Raw genomic sequence first — 25,913 nt, 5'->3', positions numbered from 1 at the left:
GCAGTATGATTATTTCATATTTTTGATGCTGAAAGCGGTACCATTATTTTGCATGGAAATTTGGCATTTTATATTGTAGGCCTGTAATTCTAATGCCCCGTACACACGTTCGGACATTGATCGGACATTGATCGGACATTCCAACAACAAAATCCATGGATTTTTTCCAACGGATGTTGGCTCAAACTTGTCTTGCATACACACGGTCGCACAAAGTTGTCGGAAAATCTGATCGTTCTGAACGCGGTGATGTAAAACACGTACGTCGGGACTATAAACGGGGCAGTAGCCAATGGCTTTCGTCTCTTAATTTATTCTGAGCATGCGTGGCACTTTGTGCGTCGGATTTGTGTACACACGATCGGATTTTCCGACAACGGATTTTGTTGTCGGAAAATTTTATAGCCTGCTCTCAAACTTTGTGTGTCCGAAATCCCTATGGAAAATGTGTGATGGAGCCCACACACGATCGGAATTTCCGACAACAAGGTCCTATCACACATTTTCCGTCGGAAAATCCGACCGTGTGTACGGGGCATTAGGAATAACTCACTTAAATATGTCCAAACCAGAGTCTATTAGACATCTCGGGTATGATAAAGTTTGAAACACGAAATCATAAATTATTATATTATTATTTGGTATAATTATTTATTATATTATAATAATAATAAAAATTATTCAATAATGTAACCAAATCAAAAACACTGAAATTTGCTCAGTTGCAGAATTGTCGCTGTCATTACTTTTCGGTGTTTGATGACGGATCTCCGCACAAATCACTATCGCTCAATTCTGCGAGTGATTCTAATTTATTATCGCTGTTTTCTAGCTGGTCTAAAACCTCTTTTGATGTAAAGGGATGGTTTTGGTTGCTATGGACAATCTCCAGTTTCCAGGCAGAAAGAACAGTGTTTATAATATAAAACTGCATGCAGGACACTGGACAGACCACTAGGGACAAAAGGGAGGTGAAATAATTCCATACAGTAATGTAATCTGTAAGATTACAGTATACTGTATGTATAGTGTGGGTTTCACTTTTTGAATTTGGCGCCGTTCTCCGTCTCGTGCGTCGCAACGCTCGCAGGGAACGGAGCCCGGCTCTGTGATGAATCGAGCGGAGGACGAGCCGCTCACACTGCGGGGAGACATCGCAGGATCCAGGGGACAAGGTAAGTAAGCTCTTCCTGGATCCTGCGATGTGATCCCGAGTCTGGCTCGGGGGTTACCGCTTTTGGTTCTGAAATTCTACCCCGAGCCAGACTCGGGAATACCGCCAGGGAGGTTAAGGACTTTTATTGTGTGTTTTTTTTATATGGTATAGTTATGTTCACTAATTCACGATTATATGTGGTTTGATAATGTGGATTATGTAACTAGCGCCCCCTATCTCACGTTATTTGAACCGTAAGCTGTCGACTAATACTTCCTCTGCTTAGTAGCAGTAGTGGATGTAAACCCTCAGGCTGAATTCACACCTGAGCGTAGCTTCTTTCCAGCATTTTTTTTTACGCTTTCATATGCACAATTTTGGCGTGATTTGTACATTTTTTTACAGCGTTTTTCAGCTTTGGCTTTTTTTTTTATTAGTCAATAGCAAAAACTATCATCTGTTGCATCATTTGTTGCTATGTTTTTCAGCTTTTTTTTCTTTTTTTTTATCATTGTTATTCATTTATTATTATTATTATCATTTTTAATTTTTTATAAATTTATAATTTTTTATTTTTTTTTATTTTGTTAGGGTAAGGTAAAAGTTGGGTTAGGATTAGGGTTGGTGTTATTTATTATTTATTTATTTTTTTGTTAGGGTTAGGGTATTTATAATACTACTACTTCTACTACTACTAATAATAATAAATAAACACCCTAAGGCCCCTTTCACATGGTCTGTCCGATCAGGTCCACCTGTCCGTTTTTTGGGTGGACCGATCGGAAAACTCCATTCACCTCTATGGAGTGACAATCTGATCCTGTCCGACAAATCCAGACAGATGGAAACCCTATTTTTCATCCGTCTGGCTGATCGGATGGAATAGGATGAAAACGGACAGGTGGATCCGTTTTCATCCAATCTCCCCATAGAGGTGAGCGGGACTCCGACAGGTTCGTCTCAGCACAGTGAGCGGAGACGAATCTGTTATCTGCCTGATTAGCGCGGATCAACAGATCGATACCCCACTGAGCAAGTGGAGTCCATCAAAACAGACATGCCTTGTGTGAAAGGGGCCTAACCCCAACGCAAAATAAATAAAGAAATTATTATTAATAATAAGTTGTTATTATTAATAATAATAGTAATGTATTTTATATATTTTTTAAGGTTAGGGGTTAATTATGTATTATTACATATTATTAATACATTTTATTTATTTATGATGATTTTAATCATGTGTGTATTTATTATACATTTATTTATTCATATAATATCATTATTATTATTATTATTTTTTTCATTTGAGCAGAAAATTACAACAAAATGCACAAAAAGCGTGTTTCCATTCATTTATATGGTAAGAAAAATGCATCAAAATGCAAATCTGCCCAATTAGAGCTACAAAAAAGAACTCCAGAACATCTTTTAGCTTCAGGCAACTTGGAGAGGAGATGTGAACCAACTCCATAGAGAATAATAGATTTTTTTCTCCACCAGCGTTTTGGAGCTTCAAGCTACAAAATGCTGAGGTGTGAATTGGGCCTTACTGAATGACATACAGTTTGCACTGTGTATCCTAAACTTTGGCCTTAGATATATTGTAATATTAGTTCTTTTCTATTATCAGTAAAGGCCTCGTATTTTGTCTTTCAGGTGGCATATACCGGGATCAACAATTTACGGGTCCAGTACATGTGGATGAGATCATTAACTGGCATTCTGTGGTCATAAGATACTTGTCACTAAAAGGACAGACCGATCGTGTCACCCCCGACAGAAGCGTTCCTCAGATCACAGAAGTCAACAGCAAACTGCTGCCACATCACATGCCAAATAAGAAACTCCACAATGGATGGCTCGAGTACTCCAACCAGTGACATTTCCTGATATTTTGAATTTTAAAACTGGGAGGAATTTTAGACCTGCTGCAAACATTCCAACATATGAGTCAAAACATGTCCATCTTTCGAAGCCTCACCACAGGCAAAAACAAAGACTATCCCACAATGATCAGGACAGGTGGGAGGTACTTTTGGTTTGTGGACACCTGTCTATCACACCTAATGAGCTTGTTGGACATAACATTTATAGAACCATTGGAATTAATATACAGTTGCCCCCACATTACGCTTGTGACTATAACGACCTCCACTCCCTAATTTTGAAGTTGCCCTTTAAATCCTTCATCCCAATTCCTTTGTTCTTTACGATGCGGCCCTGCCTAGTCCTGCACAGTCATTGCATCCAAGAAAAGTCCTCTGCCCGCTTGTCGTGGCCCCCTTTTTTCCTATTCATGGTTCATACCTATGGTGGCACCTAACTATCCACCATGTAAGGACCATAGAAGTGAATAGATATATGAGCTACAATCGGGGGGATGGAAGGTTTTTTTCAGGGGTGTCCAACCTGTGGCCCATGGGCTGAATGTGGTCCAAGATGGCTGTGAATGCAGCCCAGCATAAAATCATAAACTTACTTAAAAAAATTGTTTTTTTTGGAGGAATTGTTTGTAAAAATGTGTTCACACTTAGTGCCACAACAGGGCCACAATGGCCTCTACTATTCCAGGAAGACCTTCCACAACTTTCTTCTTTGCGTCTGTGGGAATTTGTGACCATTCAGCCAATAGAGATTTTGTGAGGTTAGGTACAGGCATTGGGTGAGAAGACCTGGCTAGCAATCAGTGTTCCAATTCATCCCAAAAGTGTTTAGTAGATTTGAGGTCAGGGCTCTGTTCAGGACGTTGGCGTTCCTCCACACCAAACATCATGTATTTTTTTACACAAGGCACAGTCCTGCTGGAGCAGATAAGGGTCTTCACCAAACCATTATGTCAAGGTTGGAAGAGCACAATTGTCTAAAATGTTTTAGAATGCTGTGTGTGGATATAACAGAACCCTTCATTGGAAGCACCTGAACTTAATCATTTGGAGGGATTTCCACATAATTTTGGCCATATAATGGGTGTGATAGTCAGATGTCCACAACCTTTTGGCCATATAGTTTACCTGCCTTCCCTTTGTTCCCCAACCACCCAGTACTTCTAAATTTTGAAGAGCATGTGACTGACTCTCTTCCTTCCTACTTGACATCGCTGATGATTGGTCCCATTTTTACCCAATGCCGGCACATAAAGGTGGAGAGAGTCCTTATCCAACGTAAGCTCATGACTTATACAAAGTTTCTACTCCTAAAGTATACCTAAAGGCAATTTTATTGCTGCCTGTGTCACCTGTGTCATAAAATCATAAACTTACTTTAAAAAATTGATTTTTTTTTTTTGGAGCAATTTTTTGTAAAAATGTGTTCACGCTTAGTGAACATATGCGGCCAAACAAAAATTTGACAGTGTCTCGTAACTGAGCTTTTATACGTTTTATCTTTCCAAAGAAAAATCTCCCACTCTTCACAATAACATCACGATTCATTCATCATGTATTCAGGTCATCAGTTTTCCGCAGCTATATTTGTGAGCAACTATGTTCAAGGATGAAGAACACGAAGGGCAAAATTACAACCAAAATATCTGATGAGCACCTTTAGAATTAATTGAGAATTGCTACTCCATCCATCCAACCAGATATTGATGCGTTTGTTTATCAAAAACCCTGTCAAATATCGCACTAGTTTTATGTTGCTCTCTTTTACTTTTATAATAAAACAGGTCCTCTTCTTCCATTGTGGCCTGGGAAGTTCAAAAGGTTGGACAACCCTGGTTTATTTAATCGACAACTTCACTAAAAGTGAAGTTGTTCTTTAAAAATACACATAAATGCCTTCAATCACCTGAGTCCGAAAAGTGCCCAATGCTACATACAGATAAGTATGAAAGGGCCCAACTCTTCCCCACTCCTCCCAAACATAGCGTTTCACAGCAGACTTCTGAGCAGTATGAGAATGAGAATCATTTCCGCCCCATTATCAGTTTGTCTGATAGGAAAGCATCGCTTCTAGCATCCCTTCAACTCCAGATGGAATATTACTCATCGGCCAATAGCACATTGCTCCCCGAGTAAAGGCGTAGTGACATCACTTTGGGTAATATGAGAGGAAGCCCATGAACTGTTTAGGAACATGATACTACCCGAGCCAAGTGTTTCGACTTGATTACCAGCGTTGTCATATTGTGGCTAGTTAAATCAATAAACAAGAATATTTGATTTGGCTGTGAGATGGAGTTCCCCAACATGTGAAGGATGAAACCTTTTCATCTAGAGCAGCAACTGAGGTTTTATGTGTTGAATCATAGATGTAAATATAAGCATTATGTGAAAATAGTGTTTTTTTGTAATGGGTTTTTCAGACATATGGCTATGCTGGCAAGTTCCTTTAAAGTTAAAGGTGTGGTTTGCCCATATTCAGAACATCAACAGGTTTATTTTAATGATGGCCCCACCGTGTGAACACACACTATATGGTCGAAAGTTTGGTGACATCTAATCGTCACACCTACAGTGCCTTGCAAAAGTATTCACCCCCCTTGGCTTTTTACCATTTTGTTACATTACAGCCTTTAGTTCAATGTTTTTTTTAGTCTGAATTATATGTGATGATCAGAACACAATAGTCTAAGTTGGTGAATTAAAATTAGAAAAATATATACATAAAACAATTTTTCAGAAAACTGATAATTGGCATGTGCGTATGTATTCACCCCCTTTGTTATGAAGCCCATAAAAAGCTCTGGTGCAACCAATTACCTTCAGAAGTCACATAATTAGTGAAATGATGTCCACCTGTGTGCAATCTAAGTATCACATGATCTGTCATTACATATACACACCTTTTTGAAAGGCCCCAGAGGCTGCAACACCTAAGCAAGAGGCACCACTAACCAAACACTGTCATGAAGACCAAGGAACTCTCCAAACAAGTAAGGGACAATGTTGTTGAGAAGTACAAGTCAGGGTTAGGTTATAAAAAAATATCCAAATCTTTGATGATCCCTAGGAGCACCATCAAATCTATCATAACCAAATGGAAAGAACATGGCACAACTGCAAACCTGCCAAGAGACGGCCGCACACCAAAACTCACAGACCGGGCAAGGAGGGCATTAATCAGAGAGGCAACACGGAGACCTAAGGTAACCCTGGAGGAGCTGCAGAGTTCCACAGCAGAGACTGGAGTATCTGTACATAGGACGACAATAAGCCGTACGCTCCATAGAGTTGGGCTTTATAGCAGAGTGGCCAGAAGAAAGCCATTACTTTCAGCAAAAAACAAAATGGCACGTTTTGAGTTTGCGAAAAGGCATGTGGGAGACTCCCAAAATGTATGAAGGAAGGTGCTCTGGACTGATGAGACTAAAATTGAATTTTTTGGCCATCAAAGAAAACGCTATGTCTGGCGCAAACCCAACACACCCAAAGAACACCATTCCCACAGTGAAACATGGTGGTGGCAGCATCATGCTGTGGGGATGTTTTTCAGCAGTCGGGACTGGGAAACTGGTCAGAGTTGAGGGAAAGATGGATGGTGCATAATACAGGGATATTTTTGAGCAAAACCTGTACCACTCTGTGTGTGATTTGCGGCTAGGACTGAGGTTCACCTTCCAGCAGGACAATGACCCCAAACACACTGCTAAAGCAACACTTGAGTGGTTTAAGGGGAAACATGTAAATGTGTTGGAATGGCCTAGTCCAAGCCCAGACCTCAATCCAATAGATATCTGTGGTCAAATCTAAAGATTGCTGTTCACAAGCGCTAACCATCCAACTTGAAGGAGCTGGAGCAGTTTTGCAAGGAAGAATGGGCAAAAATCCCAGTGGTAAGATGTGAGAAGCTCATAGAGACTTATCCAAAGCGACTTGGAGCTGTGATTGCCGCAAAAGGTGGCTCTACAAAGTATTGACTTTAGGGGGGTGAATAGTTATGCACATTGACTTTTTCTGTTATTTTGTCCTATTTGTTGTTTGCTTCACAAAAAAAAAAACATCTTCAAAGTTGTGGGCATGTTCTGTAAATTAAATGATGCAAATCCTCAAACAATCCATGTTAATTCCAGGTTGTGAGGCAACAAAACACGAAAAATGCCAAGGGGGGTAAATACTTTTGCAAGGCACTGTATATGGGACTGTTTGGCATCCCATTCCAAAATCATGGGAATTAAATCGGAACTTTACTCTCTCAATCAATATTGACTATTTTTAATCCTTATGCTGCTAGCATTAGTAAATAGATAGGAAAGTATATCATATTTACTTGTCTTAAACAATTTTTATTATGTTTCTTCAGTTACTTCCTGGTTTCCTGGCCTAGGCAAATTATGTCATACATCTGAGGAGTCTTCAGGAGGGGAGGAGGGATTTTCTCAGTTAGAAACACCCTCCTGTCTGCATGCCTGAGCTAAGGGCTCAGACAGCTAAGTAGTAAATGCTACATGAATCATCTGCTCTTCCTCAAGATGGCCACGGCCAGAAGTGCTAGGGGGCATTTTTCAAAGTGAATTCCCAACAAAATGAAGTATGGAGACATGGACGGGTGGGGGAGTTTGTTTGAATATTAAAAATGAATTAAATTGAGTTTTTGATTTGTGGTGATACAATTTAGGTCCACTTTAGTATTCAGTTGACCACCAATTATGGCCACAATGGCCTCTACTATTCCAGGAAGACCTTCCACAACTTTCTTCTTTGTGTCTGTGGGAATTTGTGACCATTCAGCCAATAGAGGTTTTTGTGAGGTTAGGTACAGGCATTGGGTGAGAAGACCTTGCTAGCAATCAGTGTTCCAATTCATCCCAAAGTGTTTAGTAGATTTGAGGTCAGGGCTCTGTTCAGGACGTTGGAGGTCCTCAACACCAAACATCATGTATTTTTTACACAGGGCACAGTCCTGCTGGAACAGAAAAGGGTCTTCACCAAACCATTATCACAAGGTTGGAAGAGCACAATTGTCTAAAATGTCTTAGAATGCTGTGGATATAACAGAATCCTTCATTGGTAGCACCTGGACTTAATCATTGGAAGGGACTTCCACATAATTTTGGCCATATAATGGGTGTGATAGTCAGATGTCCACAACCTTTTGTTTACCATATAGTTTACCTGCCTTCCCTTTGTTCCCCAACCACCCAGTACTTCTGAGTTTTGAATAACATGTGACTGACTGACTCTCTTCTCTCCTACTTGACAGCGCTGATGATTGGTCCCATTGTTACCCAATACCGCCACATAAAAGTGGAGAGAGTCCTTATCCAATGTAAGCTCCGAGTCATGACTTACGCAAAGTTTCTATTCCTAAAGCATACCTAAAGGCAATTTTATTGCTGCCTGTGTCACCATTAAGGAGATTCACCCTCTGTATTTTTCCTATTTACCATTATCATTGAAAGTGAAAGTAAAAGAAAATCCCAGAATTTGGGTTGTCCCCAGAAAAAATATAGAGGGGAAATCTTCTATCATGGACTCAAGTTCTGGTGATCCCCAAGAGATTCTCCTAATTTGCATTGATTTCTTCTCATTTCCTGTTTTGGCTATGTTACAGGACGTGAAGGTAAATCTCCCCAATGGGCCACAGATTGGGGGAAAAAACCTGACAGAGGTTATAACCCTCCATTTCTCTATCCAAAATGAAAAAAAAAAATACTTGCCTATAGTTCTACTTTAACTTTCGCCAGCTGAGTGGAGCGGTAGGCGAGTAAAGGAAAATTGGGCTAATTTAACTGGTGCTCTGACATTAATCTGAAACTATTGGTTTGCCCTGCATGGCCAAACGCAGGTTCACTCCAAGGAAGCCTGTACTGAAAAAAATTGCTGACACCTTCTGAAAATGCCCGGCCTTGCTGACCGGGAAAAAGTGTGTAGCCAGTAACTCTGAACGCCTAAAGCTCCATACACACTATCAGATTTTCTGCTAATTTTTTCCTTCAGATTTACCAAAACCATATAAGGAGGTCAAACCTTAGGAGTTTCAATGTGTATGCAATCAGGCAGGCCCTTGCACTACATGGTTTTGGTAAATCTGAAGACAAAAATCAGCAGAAAATCTGATAGTGTGTATGGGGCTTTATAAGTCTTCAACATGTTCCAGGTCAGTGACTAATCATGCATTAAACCCAGATGGCCAACATGACAACCAGAAGGAGAAGTGATGAATGGCAGCCCCCATTTTTCTCTCAGTGCAGGTTTTCTTTAAAGGGAATGTACAATTTTTTTTTGTTTAAGGGAATATGTAAATAGCTAATGTAAATAATTTATTATTATGCAGTCATATTTGAAAACTTTTTTTGGGGGGTATGGCTTATAAAACTATGTTTTTTTATCCATGGGGGGCAGCCATAGTTGTTTCCTTCTTAGTAATCCTGTACAGTGGTTGTGTCTTGCTAATGCTCCTCAACACATGCTGACCAGACCCGAAGGAAAGGAAGAAATCTTCTATACAATGAATTGGTCTAATCATAGATCTTCTTTAGGAACAACATTTAGGTAAATGATCAATACAACTGTTTGTAAAATGCAATTGTAAAAATTTACAGCCAACATGTAAAAATAGTTATAATGAAATAATTTCAAATAAACTTTATAATAAAACTGTTGATGCTGAGTCACTAAAAATGCATTAAACATCTCCTTTTAATGCCTTAACCCCCTTACAAATGATGAACGTAACAGGCATACCTCTCAGCTTTTTCAGTCGGGAACAAGGGACACTTATGCCGCGTACACACGATCGGATTTTCCGACAACAAATGTTGGATGTGAGCTTGTTGGCGGAAAGTCCTACCATGTGTAGGCTCCATCGAACATTTGTTGGCGGAATATCCGCCAACAAATGTTGGCTAGCAGGTTCTCAAATTTTCTGCCAACAAATTTTTGTTGTCTGACTTTCCGATCGTGTGTACACAAGTCCGTCGTACATAAGTCCACGCATGCTCAGAATCAAGTACGAGCCAGAAGCGCTCGGTCTCGTAAAACTAGCGTTCGTAATGGAGATATCACATGACTATTGAACTTCCTTTTTATCGGCTCGCCGTACGTCTTGTACGTCACTACGTTCGTAATTGTTGGCCAACATTTGTGTGACTGTGGTTATGCAAGACAAGTTGGAGCCAACAACCTTCAAACAAAATTCCAGGGTTTTGTTGTTGGAAATTCTGATGGTGTGTTCGGGGCATTATTAGCAAAAGTATGTAGGCATAGGGCACACCCCCTGCCACGCCCCCTTAAAGGAGCATTATTTAAAAAAATGATTAGTTAAACCACAAGTGCTTTTTTAATTCTTTACCACTGCTATTCCTTTATATTGGCTTTTGAAATTTACAAATGCAGCAATTTAGAAATTGGATGAAAGGTTTAGTACTGTTAAACACTTTTTGAAAGATAAAAAGTGCATTTTATATACAACTATTTAGATCAGACCAAAATGAGGGACAAATGAGGAGGAAAGAGGGACAGAGGGACATTGCTCCAAACCAGGGACAGCTGGGAGCTATGCGTAACAATTACGCCCAGAAAAAAGTAATCTTAGCAAATCTTCCTTTCCTGACGTTCCTGGGACTTGGTTAACAGCTCTGTGTCTCAGGAGTGCTGTCAGGGTTTGTACATATCAGTACATTATATGAGGGTTCTTGAAAAAGTTTTCACACTTTTTTTAGTTATATATATATATATGGGTGGAAACTTTTTGAAGACCCCTTGTTGTTATAACATTGTCAGTGCTTTTATGTGCACAAACATTTCCAGAAACCTTGTAGGTTATATTTTGTTTAAATACGATTTTTACTTTTAGTTCATATTAATCAGCCCAAATTAAGGCTGACCTCCAAGATGGTTAAAAAATTACTTTTGTAGTGGCAACCCCCACCACCCAAGGAAAGTATTACAGCTTTTTCCTCTACCCCTAAACCAGTGACTCTTAACCACCAGACTATGGCCCAGTGCTCCCCTCTCCTGGGCTTTCAGCCAGCTGGAGATCCCTTAAGCTCCCATGATGCCTCCAGGCTTCCATAATGCACCCCAAAACTCCCATAGTGCCCACAGGCTCCCTGAGAGCCCTCAGCCTCCACAGTGCCACCTAGCCTCCCACAGTGCCCTCCAGCTCCTCATAGTGCCCCAAATCTCGAACATCCCCAGCCCCCCACCGGGAATCCTCATCCCCTACAGGGCCACCAAGTCGACTGCAGATTCCATTAACCCACTCCGTCCCACAGTCTATGACCATGAGTTAGGAAACTATCCTATGTCTTTTCTATGGCTGTGTATTCTTCCTCTGAGAAGAGAAAATAAGCAGAAAGAAGAATCACATTGTTCCTCTGCTTCCACTCCTGAAGGATTTTCTGCCCTACATTCAGCCTTTCAATGGTTTGGGCTAGCACTGAAGGAGCAGCTGGCCAAAGCCCAGATGCATTGATATTCTAGTCAAGAGCAAGTGGATGCTCACTGGCATGCGGCTCCTGACCCTTCGGTTATCCATCGGTGAGCAGAACTTGTCTCCTGTAAGTGTGCCATGGAAGTTATTCCTATTGACACCAGCTGGTCACCTGCGTGAGAAGTGAGTCCTTAACAGTGTCCCTGTTGTCCCTGAGAAGGGCGGTCGCAGGCTTTCTGGTAAGCCTCCATTCTTTGTTGAAAGGTGACGGGGCAGCACAGGTGGTGGAGAATACAGATTCAGGGTCCTGTATCGGAACTCTTTCATTAGGATACCTTTACCTATGAACTCTTTTGTTGTCACATTTTGTGTTTCATTATGCACGTATTTTCTTCAACACATTAATTACGTATGGATTCTTTTTTTACTGGATATTTTTTAATTTTTTGATTATGATTAATTTTATATACTTTACATTAGTGTAAGGCTCGGTTCACACGGGGGCGACTTGTCAGGCAACCTAGCCGCCTGACAAGTCGCCTCCCGTTCTGTACAATGGAACCGTTCTAATCGGAGCGACGCAAGAAGAAAGGTTCCTGTACTACTTTGGGGGCGACTTGCATAGACTTCTATACAGAAGTCGTCTTGCAAGTCGCCCCGGCAGTCGTGTGCAGTCGTGCCGCGTCTAGTGTGAACCGGCACTAAGCCTACACATTATACTCACTTTGTAATTATTGGTCTATTATCCTGCGCTGCACTTTTATTTATACATTTATCTGTATGTTTTTTTTGTTGTCCTGCTGGAAGGCAAACCTCCGCTCCAGTCTCAAGTCTTTTGCAGACTCTAATGGATTTGTGGAGAGCATGACTAATAGTTGTCCTGTGGACAGATTCTCCCACCTGAGCTGTGGATCTCTGCAGCTCCTCCACAGTTACCATGGACCTCTCTGATGAATGTTCTCCTTGCCCGGCCTGTCAGTTTAGGTGGACGGCCATGTCTTGGTAGGTTTGCAGTCGTGCCATACTCTTTCCATTTTCAGATGATGGATTGAACAGAGCTCCGTGAGATGTTCAAAGCTTGGGATATTTTTTATAACCTAACCCTGCTTTATACTTCTCCATAACTTTATCCCTGACCTGTCTGGTGTGTTCCTTGGCCTTCATGATGCCTTTTGTTCACTAAGGTTCTCTAACAAACCTCTGAGGGCTTCACAGAACAGCTGTATTTATACTGAGATTAAATTACACACAGGTGGGCTCTATTTACTTATTAGGTGAATTCTGAAGGCAATTGGTTCCACTAGATTTTAGTTAGCGGTATCAGAGTAAAGGCTGCTGAATACAAATGCCACACTTTTCAAAAATGTATTTGTAAACATTTTTTGAAAAACATTTATCATTTTCCTTCCACTTCACAATTATGTGCCACTTTGTGTTGGTCTATCACATAAAATCCCAATAAAATACATTTACGTTTTTGGTTGTAACATGACAAATAGTGGAAAATTTCAAGGGGTGTGAATACTTTTTCAAGGCACTGTATACTTTATTCGTTACTGCTTGGGCAATGGAAGGTTTTGGAAGAATTTAACAGGACCTGGTCCCAAAAAGGCTGAGAAGCTCTAACCTTGATAAAACGGTTAACTATTGCAGTGGGAAGGGTGGAAGGATCATTTTTACTGATGCCTGAAATGGGGCTTTAAAGTGTATGTAAAACCAAAACTTTTGTAGCTGTAAATGGAGTATGTAGATATTGAAACTTCTGTCAGGTTTTTATTGTTGCTTGTGTCCTCCCTGGGGAGATCCATCTTCAAACCATTTTCTCGAGTACAAAGTATGACACCTATTTTGGTGACAACCATGGTTTGAAAGCAAAAGTAAAAATTTTAATTTTTTTTTTTTTTTTTTTTAATTTTTTTCAAAATTAAGAATAATGTTTTGGCTTTCATAGACATGATGTCCTACTTTTCCTTTTCCCTTAGCTTTTTTTAATATTTATTTTTTATTTTGGTACCATTTATAAAAAAATAACTTTTTTAATTTTTTTTGTCTGTTTTGATGCATTCGTTTTTGTATGAAAAAAGCCTTCATTTCATTTGTGAAAAACTTTGCGAGTTGCTTTGTCCCAAAAACATTATTTTGTTAACCACTTGCCGACCAGCCGCCGTCATTATACTGCGGCAGGTTGGCTCGGCTGTGCGAATTGGCGTAGGTGTACGTCGGCCGCTTTAAGAGCATTAGCAGGCGGCGCGCCGAATCTGATACGCGTGGCAGACGGCCGCAATGTCCACCGGCGACCCACGATTGCTCCACAGAGAACCAGAATAGGGATCTGTCAATGTAAACAAACATCCCCATTCTGACAGGAATACAGAGTGATTGTCTGTTCCTAATCATCAGGAACAGCGATCTCTCTGTACTCCCAGTCAGTCCCCTCCCCCCCACAGTTAGAAACACCTCCCTAAGGCACACTTAACCCCTTGATCGCCCCCCTAGTGTTAACCCCTTCCCTGCCAGTGTAATTTATACAGTAATCAGTGGCTATTTTTAGTGCACAATTTCTCCCATGCACACCACCCAAGGGGCACTATTTCTTCCACGGACACCACCCAAGGGGCACTATTTCTTCCACGGACACCACCCATGGGGCACTATTGCTCTTAAGGACACTACCCATGAGACCGTATTGCTCCCATGGACACCACCCATGGGGCACTATTTCTCCCACTGACACCACCCATGGGGCACTATTCCTTCCAGGATCACCACCCATGGGGTACAATTCCTCCCACCAACCTTAACTATTATGTGCTAATTCACCCACTTACTCCAATAATAGGGCACTATTCCTCATTTTAAAACCAACCATGGAGCACTATTCATCCCACAGATACCAACCTTGAGGCATTATTCCCCCAGCCAAAACTTCCCATGAGACACTATTTCTCTCACTGACACTAATCTTCGGGTACTAATCCTCCAAATGAAATGACCATGGGACACTGTTCCTCCAACTAAAACCAACCATGGGGGACATTTCCTTCTACTGGCACCAACCATGGGTCATTAATTCTCCAACTAAAGCTAACAATGGGGCACTATTCCTCCCACTGACATCAACTATGGGGCACTAGTCTTCCCACTGACACCAACAATAGGACACTATTTCATCCTCTGCCACCAACTAGGTGGCACTATTCATTCTCCTACTGACCTCTGATGCCAAGACATTGTTCAACTCCCATCGACCACCAAAACAGATTTTTTCTTCAACTGACACAAGGACATTTTTGCTCCCTCTGACCACTAGCCAGAGTCTGTTTGAAAGACCGCCAACTAGACCTTTGTCCAAAATGTTTGAGGACCCCTCTTTTAAATATATGTATATATGTGAGAGGTGTGATGCACCTCTCACATACATTAATATCATATTTTCAAAAATGTATGGGGGGGTGGGGGTGGGGGGTGATGACCCTTTAAATCTCAGATTTGCTTCCAGTGTGAATGGCTCATCTTTAGTCTCCTTCGCTCCGGACTCCCCTCTTTCTATGACCATACATGGTGATCTGAAACATGCCAGGAAGTCCTATGTAGAGGCTGGGAGTTAAGGAAGAGACGGACTTAAGACTGGCTTTCAACAACACCGTTTGCCAATAAATGTTTCTTTTTACAGACGGCGAGAAAGAAGACATCTGAAACAAGATGCCTTTTGGCCTCTGGATGAACATTTCTTATTTGTTCTCCTCTACATGACTGAGCACAGCTGGCAGGCTCAAATTTTACAAATCCGTGTTTTGTTATCATAGAGTCTCGTGCCAAAATTATTATATTTTTTTGATCCCTTGTCATGTATCAAAGTGAACGTCGCTGTGTGGAAATAAAAACACAGAATTTTTTTGTTCTTGTTAAAGATGTCACAAAAAAAAATATTAGGAATGTTGGTCTACAAAAAAAAAATCACTGCAAGACATAGAATATCCCTTTAGAAACTGTTCAAATATGTCTGAACTAGTAGAATGCTTTGCATGGGTTTCGTTGTCATACCCACATCTCTGTTTCACATACCCCTTTTCTCTGGCTAATCAATCCTTACATTCTCCTCTCCATCCTTCTCTTATCCTCTCCTTCCTTTCTCCTCTTTTTTTGTTTCTTTTCTTCCTCCCATCCTTCCCTTCCCCTCTCCTTCTTTCCTTTCTCCTCTCCTCTGATCTCTTCCTTCCTTTCTCCTTTTTATCCTTCTTTTCCTCTCTCTATCCTTACTGCTCTCCTTCCTATCTTTCTTTCTTATCATCTCTACTCACTTCTTTTCTTCCTTCCCTCAATCCTTCTTTTCTTCACTCCTTCCCTCCTCACTCCTCTTCCCTTCCTTTCTCCTTCTTTTTTCCTTTCCATCCTTTCTTTCACTTCACCTATCCTTCGTACCTTTCTTTCACCTCTACTCTCTTCTTTTCTTCCTTCCTTCCTCCTCTCCTTCCTTTTCACCTCTCTTCTGCTCCCCTTTCCCTTCTCTTCTCCTTCCTTCCTTTCTTCTTTCCCTCGTTTTTCCTGTCATTATTATCTCCTGTCTCCTCCCCTCTCCTCTTTCCTCCTTCCTTTTTACCTTCCTTGCTTCCCTCTACCACTAAGGGCCTGTTCTTGCCTTACCTGCACCACTCTCAATTTTGATCTTCTGCTGGAGCCCAGGAATATTCCATGCAAATACTCCTCAAAGTCAGTATTTCCATTGGCCTCAGCCACTCCCCTTCTGAAGGACAGTGCAGGGAGCTACCGATAGACTGCATTGTGAGAAACCAGGGGCATGTACTCCTGTGACCCAATCCCTGACGGTGCTGACCAGAGAAGGGGGAAATGCTGGAAATCTAAGCATGACTGCTGCAAAGCTTCACTGTTGCTTGGTATAACACCTAATCACCTGCCCTGACAGATATGCACAGACCAAACAACACAAAACAGGTTCTAGTTAATTCTTTTGTACAAAACATCCTTCCGTAAACAGTAGCATTTTTTATGGGGAAAAAATGTTTGAAATAAATACATTTACAGCAGTGCAAGGTTGTATTGAAATGATGGTCCCAAGAAATGTTCAAATTTGCATTGTCTTCAGATGGAGAAATAGACATTTGAACAGATTGTTAATTTGATAGAACGTGCACCAAAGTATTCCAACTCTACAGATCTGGTTTCTTCTCTTTTTTTGGCAAATAAAGATTATATCCCTTCCAATTATTATCCTCTGTATCGTTTTTTTTAAACTAATAATATGTCTATTTTAGTTGAAGGTTGTATGAATGTTTCTCACCATTCCTTAACCGAGTTCCTAGGTCTGAACACCTACCACATCTGTTAAAAGAGGTTCCTTATATTCCTATACTGAGATCCTAGATCTGTACACTTACTTGGCCCATTAAGAGGGACTCCCACCACCTTTGTACTGAGTTCCTAAGTCAGAAAAACTACTGTGCCTATTATGAGGTGTTCCCACCATCCCTGTACTGAGTTCTTAGGTCTGAATACCTACTGTGCCCATTATGAGGGGTCCCCGTCATCCCTGTACTGAATTCCTAGGTCTGAATAGCTACTGTGCCCATTATGAGGGGTCCCCGTCATCCCTGTACTGAGTTCCTAGGTCTGAATAGCTACTGTGCCCATTATGAGGGGTTCCTACCATCCCTGTGCTGAGTTTCTAGGTCTGAATAGCTACTGTGCCCATTATGAGGGGTTCCCACCATCCCTGTACTGGGTTTCTAGGTCTGAATACCTACTGTGCCCATTATGAGGGATTCCTGTCATCCCTGTACTGAGTTCCTGGGTCTGAATAGCTATTGTGCCCATGATGAAGGATTCCCACCATTCCTGTACTGAGTTCCTAGGTCTGAATACCTACTGTGCCCATTATGAGGGGTTCCCACCATACCTGTACTGAGTTCCTAGGTCTAAATAGCTACTGTGTCCATTATGAGTGGTTCCCACCATCCCTGTACTGAGTTCCTAGGTCTGAAGAGCCACTGTGCGCATTATGAGGAGTTCCCGCCATCCCTGTACTGAGTTCCTAGGTCTGAATAGCCACTGTGCCCATTATGAGGAGTTCCCGCCATCCCTGTACTGAGTTCCTAGGTTTGAATAGCTACTGTGCCCATTATGAGGGGTTCCCAACATACCTGTACTGAGTTCCTGGGTCTGTACACCTGCTGTGCCCATTATGAGGAGTTCCCACCAGCCCTGCTGGATTTGTATTTTTTTTATAGTATGAAGAATGTACCAGGAAGAGCTGGAACACACAAAGGTGGGCACTCAAAACTCCCAGGTGAACAGAAACAACTCGGCACTTGTGGCAAGGAGATTGCACTGTTGGAGGATCCAACACATGCACGAAGGTCAGGAGCTGATTTGGGCCACCGGGGTCCAGCTGTTACATTTTGAGTATACTCACCCTATAAATTTCACTTTTTAGGTGTAACTTAAAAATACATTGCTTAGCTTGTGTAAAAACAAAAGGGAAGCTCTCGCTGCAATGCTAACTCTCCAGCACTGTCCCCCACAAACTTAGCTGCTCTGCGATCCAGTGAAGGTCCCCTTCCTAATTTAATGATGCCCAGCACCATCCGCCCCACTTTCTGTGAGTCTGGGGGGAGCGTCATCACACAGGTTTGGGCTACATAGCGTGGAGTTTATGTTGTTAGATGAGTGCCATGCTATCAAGGAGGAAGAACCATTCACCACTGATGGTGGAGGAGAAGAGGAAGGACCCATGCCAGCAGCAGACCAGTCAGAAGACTGTATGAAAAAAGCATGTATGAAAGATTTTTTATTTTTTTTTTGTAAAAAATAAAAACGTGAATTTGGCCTTTAATTACTGTAATTATAATTCACTGATGGGCAGATATATTATGTTACTGCTCTCGCTAACTGCTGGGAGAATATTAAAAAATGTCAAACTCTGGTACATACATTGTAGAAAAAAAATGTGATGATTAATGCTTTATACCGAAAAGTGAATGTAAATGACATTCTTTGAGGTTTCTTGTACACAGAAGAGAAATGTTCCTCTACAGTTTCCTGCAATCTCTCCTCTGTGTTCGGCTGATTCCTGCTTTTCCCTTGGGAGAAGAATTACCGCAGTCTGATCATATAATGGATTGAACACTTGAACCTTTTAAGAAGCTGAGGGCAATGCCTCCATGTGACTGCATCTTATGCTATCAATCAAATGTTCGCTGTAATTTGTAATGAATTATATTGTGTCTTTATATTCTTGTTCTGTTCTACTTAGTGAATGCTAATAGTATGTTTCTGATACTGAACTGCTGAGAATGCAGCCTATCCATTCACTAGAGACCAGTGACATCACTGAGAATGTATCCTATCCATTCACTAGAGACCGGTGACATCACTGAGAATGCAGCCTATCCATTTACTAGAGACCGGTGACATCACTGAGAATGCAGCCTATTCATTCACTAGAGACCGGTGACATCACTGAGAATGCAGCCTATTCATTCACTAGAGACCGGTGACATCACTGAGAATGTATCCTATCCAATCACTAGAGACCGGTGACATCACTGAGAATGCAGCCTATTCATTCACTAGAGACCGGTGACATCACTGAGAATGCAGCCTATTCATTCACTAGAGACCGGTGACATCACTGAGAATGCAGCCTATCCATTCACTAGAGACTGGTGACATCACTGAGAATGCAGCCTATCCATTCACTAGAGACCGGTGACATCACTGAGAATGCAGCCTATCCATTCACTAGAGAGCAGTGACATCACTGAGAATACAGCCTAATCATTCACTAGAGAGCAGTGACATCACTGAGAATACAGCCTAATCATTCACTAGAGACCGGTGACATCACTGAGAATGTATCCTATCCATTCACTAGAGACCGGTGACATCACTGAGAATGCAGCCTATCCGTTCACTAGAGACCGGTGACATCACTGAGAATGCAGCCTATCCATTCACTAGAGACTGGTGACATAACTGAGAATGCAGCCTATCCATTCACTAGAGACCGGTGACATCACTGAGAATGCAGCCTATCCATTCACTAGAGACCGGTGACATCACTAAGAATGCAGCCTATCCATTCACTAGAGACCTGTGACATCACTGAGAATGTATCCTATCCATTCACTAGAGACTGGTGACATCACTGAGAATGCAGCCTATCCATTCACTAGAGAGCAGTGACATCACTGAGAATGCAGCCTATCCATTCACTAGAGACCTGTGACATCACTGAGAATGCAGCCTATTCATTCACTAGAGACCGGTGACATCACTGAGAATGTATCCTATCCAATCACTAGAGACCGGTGACATCACTGAGAATGCAGCCTATTCATTCACTAGAGACCGGTGACATCACTGAGAATGTATCCTATCCATTCACTAGAGACTGGTGACATCACTGAGAATGTATCCTATCCATTCACTAGAGACTGGTGACATCACTGAGAATGCAGCCTATCCATTCACTAGAGACTGGTGACATCACTGAGAATGCAGCCTATCCATTCACTAGAGACTGGTGACATCACTAAGAATGCAGCCTATCCATTCACTAGAGACCTGTGACATCACTGAGAATGTATCCTATCCATTCACTAGAGACTGGTGACATCACTGAGAATGCAGCCTATCCATTCACTAGAGAGCAGTGACATCACTGAGAATACAGCCTAATCATTCACTAGAGAGCAGTGACATCACTGAGAATACAGCCTAATCATTCACTAGAGACCGGTGACATCACTGAGAATGTATCCTATCCATTCACTAGAGACTGGTGACATCACTGAGAATGCAGCCTATCCGTTCACTAGAGATCGGTGACATCACTGAGAATGCAGCCTATCCATTCACTAGAGACTGGTGACATCACTGAGAATGCAGCCTATCCATTCACTAGAGACTGGTGACATAACTGAGAATGCAGCCTATCCATTCACTAGAGACCGGTGACATCACTGAGAATGCAGCCTATCCATTCACTAGAGACCGGTGACATCACTAAGAATGCAGCCTATCCATTCACTAGAGACCTGTGACATCACTGAGAATGCAGCCTATCCATTCACTAGAGACCGGTGACATCACTAAGAATGCAGCCTATCCATTCACTAGAGACCGGTGACATCACTAAGAATGCAGCCTATCCATTCACTAGAGACTGGTGACATCACTGAGAATGCAGCCTATCCATTCACTAGAGAGCAGTGACATCACTGAGAATGCAGCCTATCCATTCACTAGAGACCTGTGACATCACTGAGAATGCAGCCTATCTATTCACTAGAGACTGATGACATCATTGAGAATGCAGCCTATCCATTTACTAGAAACCAATGACATCACTGAGAATTTAGCCTATCCGTTCACTGGGGACAGGCTACATTCCTGCATACAGTGGGACTATGGAGAATGAATGTAGTCACCCTCTAAGAGGAAGTCAGATCACAGCAGAAGGGAAAGGGAATTTGGAGACTTAGAGGAGCTGGGAGTCATTATAGAAGGGACTTTTCCGAGTTAAGAATACATACTGGAAGATAATTTCTATATAAATGAGAGTTTAGTGTCACTTTAAGCCTGTTGGACGGCTGGTTCCATTTTCTCTATTCAGTTATTATCCTCTATTCCCTCTTCTTTGTCTCATGTTCCGCGGATCGTCGCTCTTCCCTCATTATCAGTACATGGAGTTTGTTATACATTTTATGATCCCGGAGTAATCCTATAACAGCCCAGTATGTGAAGTCTGATGGTAATGAGCTCATGGTAATGTATCCAGCTGTATATAATAGAGATGGAAGTATAGATTATCCGGAATTACATTTAGGCTGGATATAAACATTTGCCAGCTGACACTTGTATAAAACACATTATGTACATGGCACCCATGCGGTGTTCACCGGTGCGGGCGCTGTCGAAAGGCGGGCCATCGCTGGAGCTATTTCCACTTCAAAGACTTTATCTTTAGGTTTATGGGACTAAATATATAGATGTGTCCCTGAAAATATAATCCCCTTGTTTAACTTCCAGCTAAACCGCAGATTTCATTTTATTATACAACATTCCGGATCATTAGAAAAGTATTTAGGAGAATAAAGAAGTTAAAGCAAAACTCTACTCACTTTTGTAAGGTTCTCTCCCCTCCCCCTCCTTCGTAGGCCTCAGCATGTCTGCCCATGTGTGGGATCTCCAGTAAAGATGGCGGCATTGGAGAAGAAAGGGGACCTCTGCTTCAAAAAACACTGAACTCCATAGTCTAATACGTTTTTTTTTTTTCCCAAGTAATACTTGAATCTGAAGATCGAAGCACCACACCAAAGTATGAGAGCCCAAAATTTGGTTTAATTCCAAACATATAATGGGTGCAACAAGCAACGCTTTTCAGGGGCCACACATTGCCTCCCTTCATCAGGACTTAAAGCGAACCTTCAGTCATTTTTTCATCTTCCCATCTATTAAATATTCTGCCATTGTTGTTGTTTTAACTTTGGATAGTAAAACATTTTTTTTCTACCAGTAAATACTTTATACAGCCCACTTCCTGTTTCTTGTCTGGCCATTAGTCTAGGCTTATGACATCATGCACAGCTCTATCTCTCACTCTTGTGAGAGTTTGCGAGGAGGGGGGGGGGGGGGGGTGAGTCATAAGAGGGCCAATGGGAACTGCAGAGCTGGAGGTGTGCCTCTGTGTAAATCCAGGAAGTGAAAAGTTAAAATGGCTGCAGCCAGACTGTGTGGAGGGAGATTTCTGCAGCATATTTGGCAAGTACAGAATCACAATATATATAAATTAATATGCAAAGTGGTTGGAGGGAAGCTTCAGAATGGCAAAGATGTTTTTTACTAAAAATTATGTGAGCAGACTGCGGTTTCTCTTTACAGCACTTCCAGACCGCCCACCATGGATTTATGTCACTACTTTGATAGCTGCCATAACCCCTTTTTTTGTTTTTCAACGGCAAACGGTCCGCTTTTGGATAAAAGTGGTCTCAGCAGAGGATTCAAGCAAGATCACTTTTATCCGCGGCGGGAGAGGTTCTCCCGCCACGTCCCACTTGTCTCTGCCACTTACCGGACCCGTCAGTAGGGGCGGAGAGGATCCGATGCTTTCCCCTGATGGGCAGGTGAGGGGCCCCCACTCGACTCTATGCCCTTGAAGGACGGGAGCGACGTCAAACGTCACTTCCACCCTCCGGCCTTAAAGGGACAATTTTTTTTTTGCTTTTAAGTGTAAATGTGAATAAAACAGGAATATACATTGGGGACGGAAAGTATTCAGACCCCCTTAAATTTTTTACTCTTTGTTATATTGCAGCCATTTGCTAAAAACATTTAAGTTCATTTTTTTCCTCATTAATGTACACACAGCACCCCATATTGACAGAAAAACACAGAATTGTTGACATTTTTGCAGATTTATTAAAAAAGAAAAACTGAAATATCACATGGTCCTAAGTATTCAGACCCTTTGCTCAGTATTTAGTAGAAGCCCCCTTTTGATCTAATACAGCCATGAGTCTTTTTGGGAAAGATGCAACAAGTTTTTCACACCTGGATTTGGGGATCCTCTGCCATTCCTCCTTACAGATCCTCTCCAGTTCTGTCAGGTTGGATGGTAAACGTTGGTGGAGCCATTTTTAGGTCTCTCCAGAGATGCTCAATTGGGTTTAAGTCAGGGCTCTGGCTGGGCCATTCAAGAACAGTCACGGAGTTGTTGTGAAGCCACTCCTTCATTATTTTAGCTGTGTGCTTAGGGTCATTGTCTTGTTGGAAGGTAAACCTTCGGCCCAGTCTGAGGTCCTGAGCACTCTGGAGAAGGTTTTCGTCCAGGATATCCCTGTACTTGGTCGCATTCATCTTTCCCTCGATTGCAACCAGTTGTCCTGTCCCTGCAGCTGAAAAACACCCCCACAGCATGATGCTGTCACCACCATGCTTCACTGTTGGGACTGTATTGGACAGGTGTTGAGCAGTGCCTTGTTTTCTCCACACATACCGCTTAGAATTAAGGCCAAAAAGTTCTATCTTGGTCTCATTAGACCAGAGAATCTTATTTTTCACCATCTTGGAGTCCTTCAGGTGTTTTTTAGCAAACTCCATGCAGGCTTTCATGTGTCTTGCACTGAGGAGAGGCTTCCATCAGGCCACTCTGCCATAAAGTCCCAACTGGTGAAAGGCTGCAGTGATGGTTGACTTTCTACAACATTCTCCCATCTCCCGACTGCATCTCTGGAGCTCAGCCACAGTGATCTTTGGGTTCTTCTTTACCTCTCTCACCAAGGCTCTTCTCCCCCGATAGCTCAGTTTGGCCGGACAGCCAGCTCTAGGAAGGGTTCTGGTCGTCCCAAACGTCTTCCATTTAAGGATTATGGAGGCCACTGTGCTCTTAGGAACCTTAAGTGCAGCCGAAATTTTTTTGTAACCTTGGCCAGATCTGTGCCTTGTCACAATTCTGTCTCTGAGCTCTTCAGGCAGTTCCTTTGACCTCATGATTCTCATTTGCTCTGACATGCACTGTGAGCTGTAAGGTCTTATATAGACAGGTGTGTGGCTTTCCTAATCAAGTCCAATCAGTATAATCAAACACAGCTGGACTCATATGAAGGTGTAGAACATCTCAAGGATGATCAGAAGAAATGGACAGCAGCTGAGTTAAATATATGAGTGTCACAGCAAAGGGTCTGAATACTTAGGACCATGTGATATTTCAGTTTTTCTTTTTTAATAAATCTGCAAAAATGTCAACAATTCTGTGTTTTTCTGTCAATATGGGGTGCTGTGTGTACATTAATGAGGAACAAAATGAACTTAAATGATTTTAGCAAATGGCTGCAATATAACAAAGAGTGAAAAATTTAAGGCGGTCTGAATACTTTCCGTCCCCACTGTATAGGAATGTAATAGCAAAAAAAGTGACCCATTTTTTTTTATTAAAAGGACAGTGTAAAAATAAAAAAATAAGAAGTAAAAGAAATAAGATCTTTTTTTTTTTAAAGCGCCCCTGTCCCTCCGTGCTCGTGCGCAGAAGCGAACGCATACGTAAGTCGCGCCCGCATATGAGAACGGTGTTCAAACCACACATGTGAGGTATCGCCGCGATCGTTAGAGCAAGAGCAATAATTCTAGCGAAAGACCTCCTCTGTAACTCAAAACTGCTGACCTGTAGAAATTTTTAAACGCCGCCTATGGAGATTTTTAAGTGCCAAAGTTTGTCGCCATTCCACGAGCGGGTGCAGTTTTGAAACGTGACGTTGGGTATCAATTTACTCGGCTTAACATTATCTTTCACAATATAGAAAGAAAATTGGGCCACTGCATCTCTTGTCCTCAATGTTGCCTATTTCTGTGTGCCTTTTCAAAAGAGCTTGAACAGCACATCTTGTAACCCCAGTCTGCTTTGAAATCTTTGCCTGGGAGAGACCTTGCTGATGCAGAATAACTACCTTGTGTCTTGTTGCTATGCTCAATCTTGCCATGGTGTTTGACCTGGGACATGGAATGGTCTTCCGCAATCTCACCATAGTAGCAGAGTTTGGCTGTTCCTCAACCAGTTTTAAGCCTCCTACACAGCTCTTTCTGTTTATGACTGTGTTTCAACCTACATATGAAATTGATGATCATTAGCATCTGCTTGATATAATGGGTTAATCATACAGCTGACTCTTAAACCTCGTACACACAATCAGATTTTCCGACAGGAATTGTGTGATGACAGGCTGTTGGCCGAAAATCGTACGCTCCATCGGACAACTGTTGGATTTTCTGTTGACAAATGTTGGATGGCAGGCTTATAAATTTTCCGCAGACAAATGTTTGTTGTCGGAATTTCCAAGCATGTGTACACAAGTCCGTCAGACAAAAGTCCAAAAGAACAAACACGCATGCTCGAAAGCAAGGACGAGCCGGAAGCGTTCGGTCTTGTAAACTAGCGTTCGTAATGGAGCGTTCGTAATGAATTTGAGATCCAGATCTCAAATTTTGTTTGTCGGAAATTCTGACGGAAAATGTTCGATGGAGCCTACACACGGTTGGAATTTCCGACAACAAGCTCCCATCGAACATTTGTTGTCGGAAAATCCGACCGTGTGTACGGGGCATTACTTTACAGAATTTCTTCACACCTGCCTAAAACTTTTGCACAGTACTGTATATATTATATACCTGCTGTTTGGACATTTCTTCAGTCCTCATCTCATACAAATTTTCATACAGATTGCTCTTAAAGCCAATGAATATTTTTGTATTTTTTTTTCTTCTTTTATTTGGTGGAAATACTGAAAGTGGGTTTGGAGAAGCAGAAGACAGACAGTTCTGAATGAGTTTGATGGGAAGTTGTGCTGGAAGTGACAGCGGGAGAGGAAGAGTCCAGAATTACTGGGAAATCCATCACTGCGATAAATGTCACCCCCACCTAATAAAT

The 25,913-nt window shown here is 41.8% G+C and overlaps 1 protein-coding gene across 1 annotated transcript in view; it reads left to right on the top strand.

Annotated features, from left to right (window-relative positions):
• LOC141145538 (uncharacterized) overlaps positions 1–6,228 on the top strand; it is a 195,931-nt gene extending 189,703 nt beyond the window's left edge. Inside the window, exon 28 of the mRNA XM_073632305.1 lies at positions 2,813–6,228. Within this exon, the coding sequence (XP_073488406.1) occupies positions 2,813–3,036 (224 nt within the window). The 3' untranslated portion in view covers positions 3,037–6,228. The remainder of the gene's footprint in view (positions 1–2,812) is intronic.
• The last annotated feature ends 19,685 nt before the right edge of the window (positions 6,229–25,913 follow it).

The sequence above is a fragment of the Aquarana catesbeiana genome, linkage group LG05, assembly GCF_042186555.1.
Source record: "Aquarana catesbeiana isolate 2022-GZ linkage group LG05, ASM4218655v1, whole genome shotgun sequence".
NCBI lineage: Eukaryota > Metazoa > Chordata > Amphibia > Anura > Ranidae > Aquarana > Aquarana catesbeiana.
This window is presented reverse-complemented; position numbering and strand designations above follow the sequence as displayed.